This window comes from Homalodisca vitripennis, chromosome 3, assembly GCF_021130785.1.
Source record: "Homalodisca vitripennis isolate AUS2020 chromosome 3, UT_GWSS_2.1, whole genome shotgun sequence".
NCBI lineage: Eukaryota > Metazoa > Arthropoda > Insecta > Hemiptera > Cicadellidae > Homalodisca > Homalodisca vitripennis.
This window is the reverse complement of record NC_060209.1, coordinates 140,266,398-140,278,797: the sequence shown is the minus strand read 5'-3', so window position 1 is coordinate 140,278,797 and position 12,400 is coordinate 140,266,398. Positions and strand designations below refer to the sequence as shown.

Sequence of the window (12,400 nt, the reverse complement as noted above, 5' to 3'; positions counted from 1 at the left end):
AGGCTTTGATAACGCTCAACCAAAAACTATCCACTATACACCAAGTGGCAATTTTTCATGCATTCACAACGTTCGTTTTAGTAGTAATGTAAAATGGAATTGTATGTCATAATGTCATTTATTAGTTTAACTGTCATGAGCTGACATTACGTAATCACATATGTGAATTAAAAAAATACTGCCTCATATAAGAACAAAAATACAAAATGTTATGTTTCAAAGTAAATACAGTTAAGGAAATAGAAATAGAAACATGCCATATATTGTTTGAATTAATTTGCTATTCATCTACGAAATTCTGAAATAATAGAAAATCTATCTTATGTATGTAAATTTAATAAAGACCACAAAATTGTAAAATCAAAATAAAAGTATATAAAACCTACAAAAACACTTAACTAATAATAGCTTCAAAGGGCTGTGGAAGACTTGTACATTTTGGAACATACATTTTACAAGGATCTTTTTGCCTGTTACGTCCTCGATATTACTATCAAAAAGTTATTTTTAAACACACCTGAGAGTACAGGAAAACCTTGACATTATTCTGAGAAGGGTTTGAATCCATTAAATGTTTCATTAGTGAGTCCATATTTGGCACTAAAGACAAATGGGATCATTAATGGTTTTTCCTCATGGTTGATTCACAAGGAGACTCAATACAAATTCCGAATGGTGTATTTCAATCAACAAAAGTCAACAGAATCTGTTAAAATATGTGTTATATAAAACAATAATAATAAAAAAAAAAAAAAAAAAAAAAAAAAAAACAGAATTGGTAAGTTATAGTATAAAATGACAAATTATGTGCCAGAAATGTCTTCCAAATGACATGTGAGACTGCTGGGTGTGTTTTAACTACATTAAAACAGCTGTATTAATGGTATATGAGAAAAATACAATAAACAATATTGATTTTAAGCATAAAATAGGTGTAAAATTTGGAAGAATTCTGTACTTTCATCGTTTAATCAAATTGAACCCTCTTCCCAAATTCATCGATCAAATTTTCATTTATATTAAAAAATGAGGTAATGGATAGGCCTTAAATGAGAAGAAATGGGATTTAAATTTCACTTTAAGTTATTTGCCTCTGGTGAAAACATTTTGTACGTTTATGGAAGGAAGGATAGAGGACTTAAAAAAGAATATAATCACAAACAGGAAATACATACAGATTTACTATACACATTTATATAATATTACTGAATACCTTCTTTTCCAAATATGCTGAAACTGAGTACAGACACGAGTCGTAAAGTCCATCTTTACTAGTTGCTGTTATAGAGATGTTACAGTTCTCATCTGTGTACGTCCATCGTGACAGGCGGGTTCGAAGGTCCTCTGAGTAGAGGAGAAAGGACCTGCGGGGAGGGAGAAAGAAAGAGAGAGAGAAAGAAAGGTCAGGTGGGGGGCAGTGGGTGGTGGCCATCTTCCTTTAATTCCACCCGACTTTGGAAACATAAATGTATGATATAAATAGGGGGCAGGACACAAGGCTTATCAGTAGTGTTCTGTGTGCCGCAGAGGATACCTCATAGACATGATGAAGCTGGTGAGTGTAGTGTTACTGACACAGGACAGTAGTCATCATAAAAATATTTTTAAGAGTTAATAATTTTAAAATCTACATATACCGTATTTATGAAAAATCTTTTTACAATAACTTAATACATATACATAAGTTTGTTACCAAGAGATATATTAACAATAAGCAATAAATAACAACCGACATATGAGTTAAGATAACTTAATAAAATAGGCATTCAATAACATTAACATTTATTTATTAATAAATCCCGTTAATGTTAAACAAAATTAACATTAACATTAAAATTCTTTGTTCTAAAAGAACAAAGAATACATACTCGCCATAAATGTTTTCGAATGGAATTCAAGTGTTATGGTTTATTTTTATATTCAAACGTCAATCGATGTATTTAACGCTAGAATTTATCATACAACTATTCTAGTAATGTTATTTAACTGTAAATATGAAATATAAAATCAAACGTCATACTTTGTGTTTTTTATTATAAAAGAATAAATTATAAATGTTTAAACACTTTAACCTCAAAGGTTAGTCGCTTGAGAAACATCTTTAACTGCTTAAAAAAACAATTGACTCGTTATAACGTATAGTAAAGTTTGTCCCTGTGAGAAACTTTCCATATATTTCTGTAGTTAATTTATTTTAATAATATTTTTCATTATAACAGATTTAATTTAATTGTAAAGAAAGGTCTAAGGAAATTAGTTTAGTTTACATTTAATTTATGTAATAAAATACCCTTATAAGTAAGTTGTTTCTTGCATGAATTGATAACTTATTATGGAAAGTTAGTTTTATTAACTACATTATAATGTTTACAAAGATTTTCGAACAATACAGTTCTTTTTTATAAAATTCAATTGGGTTAGTGTTCAAACATTAATCACGTTTTAAGAATGAAGACAAAAAAAATTTAGCAAAACAAACACAACATGTTTTGTTTAAATTATAAAAGTTGAAGGGTGTTAGATGGTTAACGTATGAGGTTTTCCCTTTTTCAAGTCGACTCTGTATAGCGATAGTTGTATTCAGAAGATCTTTACATTTATATTATTATGTACAATCTTACTTTAAGTATAGAACAAGTAATACAGTATGATATATACGAGTTATAAGTTATATGATATCCATTTGTCATATACGTCTTTAGTATTATGCATAGGTTAAATTATAACTAAAATACGTTTCATAGTAATAATTCTATGTTAAGAAACCTTTTATGATTATATTGAAAGTGATGTTTTTTTAAACATTTGCCTTGTACTATATTCGTGTTTCTAAAACATTTCAAAACGTCCATTTTATATTTCATCGTAGAACATTCATAAGGTATTCCTATAGTATTAGTACTGGAGGTAAAAAATTTCAGTGATTTGTGGTGATGATTTTAAGATTGTGAACTTGAGTATTGGGTAAGGTGCTTATTCTCGTGACAATACAACAGCTTTGTCTTCGTGATTAGGTTTACTCGGCACAAATTAAACAATTAATTGTAAGTGTACCTTCACAATACTTAGAAAATAATTATTTAAAGATTCCTGGATGTGTAATGCGGAATCTTGCAAAATCCTCACTTATAAAAGGTTTTAATAAAATAAATTAATAAATTATCTCATTTTCTTTGACAATACAAGCACGAAAAATTAATTTAACGCATTCCAGATTCACAACTTAACATTATTTGTTGGAAACATTCATTGTTTCTACGCATACTGTGCTCTCCATTTGTAATCGATGCATCAACGAAACATGGAGCGAGTGCCATTTTTGTCGATGTTTTCCAAAGGTTCTACTCTTTTGATAAGAGTACTTTTAAGGGTTCTAATCTTTAAAAGTGTTGTAGAGTTACTGCAAGGCATCTTCCAAGAGTGCACGTTAGGTCGTATTGACTACCATATTTCCTATGGTAAAAATGAATGTACATACATTAAATAAGTGGGTCAAAATGTTCTCAAAATTCTTTGCGCAAAATCGAACTGAAATACAAAATGCTTTCTGGATGCAATTTGCTGCTATATTTTATAATCGTATCCTTATATATTTTGTTATTAATTGATGAACTCCTACATTCTTCCTCGAGAAAAAAATGGTCGAGAATGGTCGCATTCTTCTCGGTGATAAAATAATCGCACATGGTAAGGTAAGGCCCACATGGTGACCAACATTTCAACACACGAAGTCAGCGATGGCCTGGATATGTTGGTAGGGCGCGGCGCGGCGCCTTTTCACACAGAGCTTTCGCACAGCTAAAAACATCCCAGTGCTAATGTTAAATAACATTTCCTGATGTCACGTAGACACCAGGAGTTTTCAAATATCTGATTCTAATGTGTTGCTTTGTTCAGCTATAGGGGATATTTTTTAAGTGTTCTACCATTGAAATAGTTATATTCACCTGTAAACTATAAATCTGAAACAAATTTTATATAGGCTACCGTCTCCCATTTTAGTTAGAAGAGATTTAATAATAAGTATTTGAAATTTAAAATAAGGTAATAAAGTATATTTTTCCTATTCGTCTATCCGTATGGAAATTTTGGGTATAAGACTTTATTAAAAACATTTTCATTCTTGGATAATTTTTATCATTCCAACCACATAAGAGATAAGGTCTAAATTAGGACTTTCAAAACTGTGCTCCCATTGGTCTTATAAACTAAAATCCGATGAAAAGTCCAAAATGGAAAACTTCCTCCTTTTTGGAGGTTTTTAAAAATATCCAGCCGATTTTTAATAATTTTCCAATATGGTGATAATTTTCATTATATCGTATGAAATCTTTATTTCGTGATCAATTCGGACAGAACATTTTCTTTAAGATATTTATACTCTTGTATAATATTTGATGCTTTGTTAAGTGTGGACATATGACTGATACATACATAAATATCATTTACTATATGGATATGTATATATAGGTTTTTAATTTAATTTTTGACTACAGCTGGCGCAGTAGTTTTTTCATAATTTTAATGATTTTGTAAATAAATGAACACAGCTATAACCAGCTTGCTAAGTCAGGCCACAAGTTAATGACAGAAGAAGGCAAGAAGAGCCACGTGCGGTTTTGGGATTCTCGGTTTTGCTGACTGAGACTTGAAATGAATGGATTAAGATTACAACATGGCCTAATCCTCCGAATGACAGATGGAGTAAGAGGTGAAGTCGTTCATCAAGTCCGGTTCACAAGCGCACAATGTGCTGCTGTCGCAAGTTAATTATGGACCACTGTGAACAAGGCCGTGAATGGTCGTGTTTACTGCTGAGACAGAGTGGTAACTTGTGGTAGAGCAATAATCTCAAGTGGTCGTATTATAATGCTGTGAACAGGTGCGGGCATAAAATTAGTCGAAACGTTCACATTGAGTGCGGACAATGTGCAATTTCACAGGGCTCCACTGACAAAGTACTTCATCATTCCTACGGTTTGATATCAGTCTTTCATTTAAGATTTTTTAATGTAAAACTGAATTGTGATTAATTGATATAAAACTATCCTTTAAGTAAGCAAAGCATTACATATAGCTTTATATATAGTGTATGGAATGAAAAAATAGAAGAAGAAATGAAGAAAAATATGAAATGTAACCTATACAGAATTTTCCATTTATATATTTTTAATATAAATTTACATATAACATTACAAAATTATGGTAATTAAAAGTATTTAATCTAAAATATGTTAAAAAGCACTATTTTAACAACGAAGTGAGAAAAATAACTTTATTTTGGAGAATTTAACACAAAATTAAATTACCATTTAAATCTTTAAACTTTGTTTTGCCGATGGAAGAATTGTGAAAGGAACATAATTTGTTCCGGGCAAATGTCTATGACAGATCAATGATGCCATGCAAATGCCATCGTTCATATATATATATATATAACACTCTTTTCATCATGTAAAAAAGTTTATCAGGTGTTACTAATCTTTTTGTATCAGTGAAAACTGGAAAATGTCCGGAAAAATATCCTTTACATTTTGAATAACACATAACAGACTTATTGCAAGCTTAGTCCTACCATGCATGTACGATTTTAAATTTATTCACAATAAGGTAACAGTTGAATAATGGAACAAATAACTGATAAGAAATTATTTTCACGTGTTCATTTATTTTCTATTTCCATTCATTTAATCAGTTATCATCAATAAATTTAATGTCAAAATTTAACGTTAGTATTCTTGTTAAGATTAAGCTTGTTAAGAAAACACTATGTAGTATTATGAAATTTAAATCCTTAGGAGATAATACGAAAAAAAGAATAACAGTTAAGTATAAAGATATATTTAAGTACATTTTACGTACAAAATGTTTAGATAGGATGGGACGACGAATGGAGTTATCGTTTTATAATTTTTATATCATAACTTTAATAAAAATAAATTCATTAAAACCAGAAAATACTTATAATATAAAAATGGATTTGAATTTAATTTATATTCTAAACACAATTTATACTTTAACTGGTCATTGATGTAATTTTTCCTTCAAGCGTCATGGAGACTTGCCAGAATATAATGATTAATTTGTTGCCACACAGTTGGTATGTCTGTCGATGCTGGCCGGGTGCACCATTGCACAGAGAAGGCTTGGACCTCCAGTACCTATAGCTCCAGGCCAGTTCATCCCTATCGTCAGCTACGTCAACGAGAACAACTACGACGGGTCATACAGATACAGGTATCCGCTTGTCAGCTAGTACAATTCATTTCATGACGTATTTGAAATTAGAAATATACGTGTACATTGGACGAAACAAGTAGCAAACATCTTTTCTTTTAAACGTCAAATTAAAATCTTGCGATGACTTGCATAAAATAAAACATATACACTTATTCATGAAAATTTGTTTTAAAAATGTATGTGTGTTTTGGAGGATTATAATTCTGAATTTAAATATATTCTTATGGTATTATAAATCAAAATAAAGATAAAACAAGGTTTTATAACTACAATGTCCTAAACTTCTACTCTTCTACTAACTAAATCCATACTAAACCATATTCATCGTTAATTTTCAGAAATGGATGGTTTGTCCATTTTCACTCCATCAAAATATAACAATCTTCATTATGTGAAAGACATGCGCCGAATAATAAGGTGAATGTTTATTAACTTATAAAACGACCTTTATCCTGAAACCTAACTTGTTTCAAGAACTTGTCTGAAAAATTGTAACAGGATAGCAAGTTGTGGCTGTTATGCGTAGGTTTTAATGTTACACTGTCTAGTCTTAGCATTCCCTCTATTTAATTTAATTAATCTTCAACGTATTGCTAAAGAAATTTTGCTAGTAGATTAAAATGTTGTCTTTTTCAGGAACCTTATGGCAAGTTATCGAAATATTAGTTTAATCAATAGTAATACAAACTAATCGTTATTATTAATATCACCTTCAGGTTGATCGTTTTAGCGATGAAGGACCGTTCCATAGATGTACGAGTAGATTGACGCAATGACATGCATGTCATTACATAAGAACATTACTTTACCTGGATACCTGATAACATCTAGACTGTTTGTTGTTACTTCAATGTAACTTTTAGTATCTGATAAAACGTATGATTATCTAACTCTAACGAACTGATGATCAATCTAAATATAAAAAAAACACAATGTCTATATAAAATAACTAATTGGCACTTGCTTCCTTACAGAATGATAATAAATTCTTATAGGAAATATGAAAATATACTTCATAAATGAATAATTATTCAATAAAGTATACAATCAATTATTATTTAAAGAACATAAACGTCTGTCATTAAGTACTAATTTATTTTGTTGTTTGGTGAACGCTTTAAATTGATTGGCTGAGCGTTAGCAAGCACTGCGGCTCCAAGTATTAGATAACTTTCATTTCTGTATGTCTGTATGTCTGTCTAACGATATCTCCAGAACGATCTGACTTATTGACTTTTGTATGAAGTGTTATTTCTATATACGCAACAACGAGTTCAGTGATGGTCGATGCCAATGGTACATGATGGATTGGGCTGACCATCATTGAATCCGATCGTTTAGTAAGGTGGCAGACTTTTTCTGTTTGATTGTCTATCCATGGAATATTTGATACGTAAAGTAGCTATAGATATGAAATTTTATGCAACTTCAACGAAGCTTTTTATATGACACTTAATACAGAGTACCTCTATCTTGTAAATTTAGATATTACAATACATATTAAGATAGTAAATTTATGAAAGACTGTACTTCCAAAATAAGGTAAGTGAAGGAATTTAAACTATCAATTCCCGACAAAGGAATTCAGTTCAATACAAGTTACTCTTCTTAAAATTTTCTAACTGATTAGCCTTAATATTCCTCGTTGGTCGTGTGAAAAACAAGACCTTTGACTTTAACCTAAATTTGAAAGGGTGCAGCTGCCCTAGAAGGTAGGGCACTCGGGTCAGTTGTGTAAGGGGATCATCTTTGCTAGACATCCCATTAATAGTAGGTCCCAGACCTTTGACTCGAAACCTTGTAAGGTTAATGATATACAGAACTGTGCCAATAGCGCGATGGTGATGGATGAAGGCTAAACATCTTCACGGTACGGGACGGTTATAGCAGCTGGTGTACGTTGTTGGAAGTGAATCACCCTGCCAAGGCCAGACTAGGTTGTAGGGAACCAATCTAAATACTATGCCGTATATGTATTTCCCGACAAGAAAGGTCGAGTATTACAATGACCATATGAACTTTGTACCAAACAATATCATAGCTCATAAAAATGTATTCTGTAATTTATTTACAAGTTTAATCTTTTCCAAAATATTTATAATTTTATTAAATTTACTTCCTATGTAAATGTTACTGCAATTTTGTGTAGTCTGCAATTAAGTTAAATTAGCTTTGTGTTATAACCAGAAAGGTTAAATACTTTGTCAACTAATTAATTAGTTATCATATAGTAATACATTTATTAAATGGGTTTTTCATTTTGTGGTTTGTGCTCAGTAATGTCCATCTAAAAAGTGATTAAATTCAGATAGTTCTTTAAATTTTTTAAATCGTCAGTGAAAATATGCTCATCCGTAAGTAACGTGTTTCAGCTACGAGACAGGCAATGGTATCGCTGCTCAAGAGAATGGTTTCCTGAAGAATCCTGGACAGAAGGATCTCGAAGCACAGACGGCTCAAGGAACCTACTCTTACACAGCCCCCGACGGTACCCCTATCACTGTCACCTGGTACGCTGATGAGACCGGATTCCACGCAGAGGGTGCCCATTTGCCTACACCCCCACCCATCCCTGAGGCTATCGCCAAGTCCCTAGCTCTCCAGGGTGGACCTGCCCCTCCAGGACCACCCAGGCCTTTCTTCCAGGGCAAGTAAATCTGCCGAACCTCCCTTCGCCACATCACCGGGACTCCTTCAGGAGCACTCAAAATAAAGGAGCGCTCCTAGAAGGACTCTTTATTTGTAAATTTATGCCGCTTCTTCTAAACAGGAGCCAGTTGAGAGTGATATTTTTATTGTTAGCTATTTATAAGTTTTATACTTTGAAATAAATTTATATTGATAATATTGTGTTGTTTTTGTCGTCTTTTGTCCTCTATATTTAAGTAAAACGAACAATTTATTAATTCAAAGATGATAGCCAAAATTAAAACAATATAAAATGTAACAGTGTAAATTCCTGTATCACAAACAAATGACAGATATAAGTAGTTATATTTTGACAAACTTAGAAAAGTCAGTAATACATTTAAACTCATTATATATAGTATACAACATAAATATCAATCGATCATTTTTAAAATTTTCTTTGAATAAAAAAAATGAAAAAATTGATGAAACAAATTTAATTTAAGTACCTTGAGAGTTCCAAGATGGTTATAAAAGATTATTGTTTATTGTAGCTGACTGGTTACTCTTATACAGTTGATATGTACCAATATTGTTTAAGGTAATAAAGAATTCTCTCTGAATAATAAGTCTACAAAAGTGGCGCTCACAGTAGTTCTGATCAGTAAATGTGTGCTATATTAATCATTTTAACACATCTTAGTTGGTTTTAAAGTAGGTTATTATATTTTCTCTAGACATGACAAGATACTTATTTTGTGTCTTATAATTATTGAAAAAGATTGAGATGGGCATTGCGGAAAATTAACTGTAGACTCCATGCTGTCTCAATGGTCTTTAAAGTTTAAAATCAATATTTATTCTGGAAAAATACAGAAATGGTAAATTTCCAGCACTAGTCTCACAGGCCATTGAGTTTTTGGGCACACGGGCGGTTTCCGGTTTACATTTGACTTAATACACAGAATATAAAGTACTACCATTGAATCTTTATTATCAGGGTTATTTAATTCCCATAATACTTACTTATTTTTTATAGTAAAAATCGTAAAAAGTTAGTTGTGTTAATTTTTTAAATTTAATTAATTTTGTTACCCGTTGAGGCACCCAATATAATGTTTTCACTATCCAGTATTTCGTACTTGATAATTTCGAGCACTTGGGACGATTCTATAAATTTGGAGTTCAAAACAAATTTTTTTCTGCTTTTGGGTGTTCGTTTTTTTGTTAGAATTTTATCATTATAATTATATATATAACATTTAATATTATTTTAATGAAAGATCCTAATATCCTAATTAGTCAATGAACACATCTGTTCTGGGTTACCGCAAAGAACTTTTGTAAGCTTGTGCGCCCTAAGGTTATGTTCGTTCAGGCAGTGATATCCTTCCAATGTTTTGGAACTTTTAGGTCAAATAGCTGTAATATGAGACAATTAATGAAACGTTATGACGAGTAGCAGGTTCTAAAGGCTGAAAAAGCCGCATCCGATCTAGAGAAAAATAGACAGTCAAGGACCAAAAGGAAGCTGAAGGACCATTTTTAAGAAAACGATGACCAAAACAACCCTTCTTATAATGCAGGTACATGAAAATAAGACTAATAACGTATAGTTGTTTGATTATGTAACTTAATAAGATTGTCGTTTTCTGAGATTTTTCTCATTTTCCCGAAAATATACTGCAGATAAAAAAATAAAAGATGAATGATTTTCTATTAAAATATTAATAACTAAAATTTATTCTTACATAAAATTATACATCAAAAATTATTTACACTAAAACAAATAAATATTTTATGTATTCAACAGATAATACATAATAATTAATTATAGAATACAATTTAGCTTCATCGATTTATTTAACCTAGAAATTAATTAGTAAGTACAAAATTCTTCTATTATTATTGTAAATTCGTTAGTTTATATGAATTAAAAGTACCTTATTTAATAGCCAAGTAGGAGATGTTCTTTCCAACATAAAACAAGCATTTATATTTTTAAGACGGCAGTAAGTATCTCCACTTCTTATTTGGCTGAGCTTTCTCTGGCTTTAGGCTTTGGGTGAGCACTCGTGTGGTTGAAAAATTTCATTTATGTCTGACTGTCTGTCTGTCCGCACGATATCTCGAAAACGAATAAACTTATATAGACTTAAAATTGTGTATGAAACCTCATTTCTACAAGAGCTAGTTTTATGATACGTCACATTTGTGTTAAACTTTTTATGAGTCTGTCTGTGTAGTTGTCCGGAGAACATCTTGAAAATGAAATGAGTTATATATTTAAAATTTTGCACGCAATCTCAGTAAAACATGCTACGGCACTTTGTGTGGCAAAAATATATATGAAACGTATACAGTGAAAAAGAAGAAGGATTTAGAGAATAGCGATCTATAGAACCCAAACGGTTCTAGAGTAACTCATAATTCGTTAATCCTCATTTACTGTAGATTGCTAAATACTCTAGGCTATCAGAAATCCCCCCCCCAAGTTATCTGTAAGATATGATTAATAAAATGTTAGAGTTATAAAGTAGTAGGAAAGGTATTTTGTCACATATTGGGCTGAGCCGGCATTAAGCTAATGATGAACCAATTAGATTTTGGAAAATATATATTTATATACTAATCAGTTAATTGTAGAATCTTATATTGAATATTAGAATTTACATATGTATATTTTACTAACAACTAAGACAGTTATTTTAGTCCGACACTCAACTAGTCTATTTAGTCAACTAGTGAACTACATGTAGTCGTGCAACATTAATATGTGAGTATAGTTTGCGTGATATTGTGCTTCTCGTATAAAGGAGGAATTCCTGTAGACCAGTAGTGTGTATTCCTGTAGACTGTGTGTTCTCATAGGCCCATCACTTTATAAGGTGTTTCAATGAAAATATATTTATCCAATTGTATTTTCGATTACCTAGGGGAAATGTGCTAAAATCTAATCTCTGTATCTATGCTTTTGCAGAGATTACTTATTTCGTGTCTTTTTATTCAACTTTAGCAATGTAACACAACGCAGCTTATCACTGAAAGTAACGTATTTTTGATCAGCGTGAACTTCGAAGGAAAATTTCTCTGTGGGTAGTCTTTGTTCTTAGTTCTGTTCTCTGGGCATACCCACATTTTTAACACATATGTATTATAACAAAAATTGTATTATTCACTAATACTAGAAAGTGGTTCTTAGTATTTACGGTAAAATTGGAATCAATAAGAAATTGATATCTAGCCAACAACTTACAATAGGTTCATTTCAAATACAGCCACTATTTTAATTTATATTAGCCTTTGATATTGAGGTATTTAAATTCTTATGGTGTTTAGATTGTAAAGTGCAGCATGTTAGAGTACTGGCGTAAATAATAAATTGGAAAGTATTAATTTTAGATTGAAATACATTTACTTGTCAACATAATTAGTAATAAAAACATATTGCTATATTGATATAAGATATAATACAAATTGATGATATATATAAATTATATATAACTCACAACATGGGATTGACTCCATAATC

The 12,400-nt window shown here is 30.9% G+C and overlaps 1 protein-coding gene across 1 annotated transcript; it reads left to right on the top strand.

Moving 5' to 3' along the window:
- Nucleotides 1-1,436: 1,436 nt before the first annotated feature.
- Nucleotides 1,437-9,087, top strand: LOC124357590 (endocuticle structural glycoprotein SgAbd-2-like). The gene is made up of 3 exons (XM_046809510.1): nt 1,437-1,555; nt 6,098-6,237; nt 8,613-9,087. Exons 1-3 carry the CDS (start codon nt 1,544-1,546, stop codon nt 8,893-8,895), a joined length of 435 nt encoding a protein of 144 aa, XP_046665466.1. The 5' UTR covers nt 1,437-1,543; the 3' UTR covers nt 8,896-9,087.
- Nucleotides 9,088-12,400: the final 3,313 nt, after the last annotated feature.

What these genes read in the sequence shown, in the direction of transcription:
- LOC124357590 (XM_046809510.1), top strand. An exon ending in GACGGGTCATACAGATACAG is followed by an intron (nt 6,238 to 8,612) that starts GTATCCGCTTGT and finishes AACGTGTTTCAG; the next exon opens with CTACGAGACAGGCAATGGTA.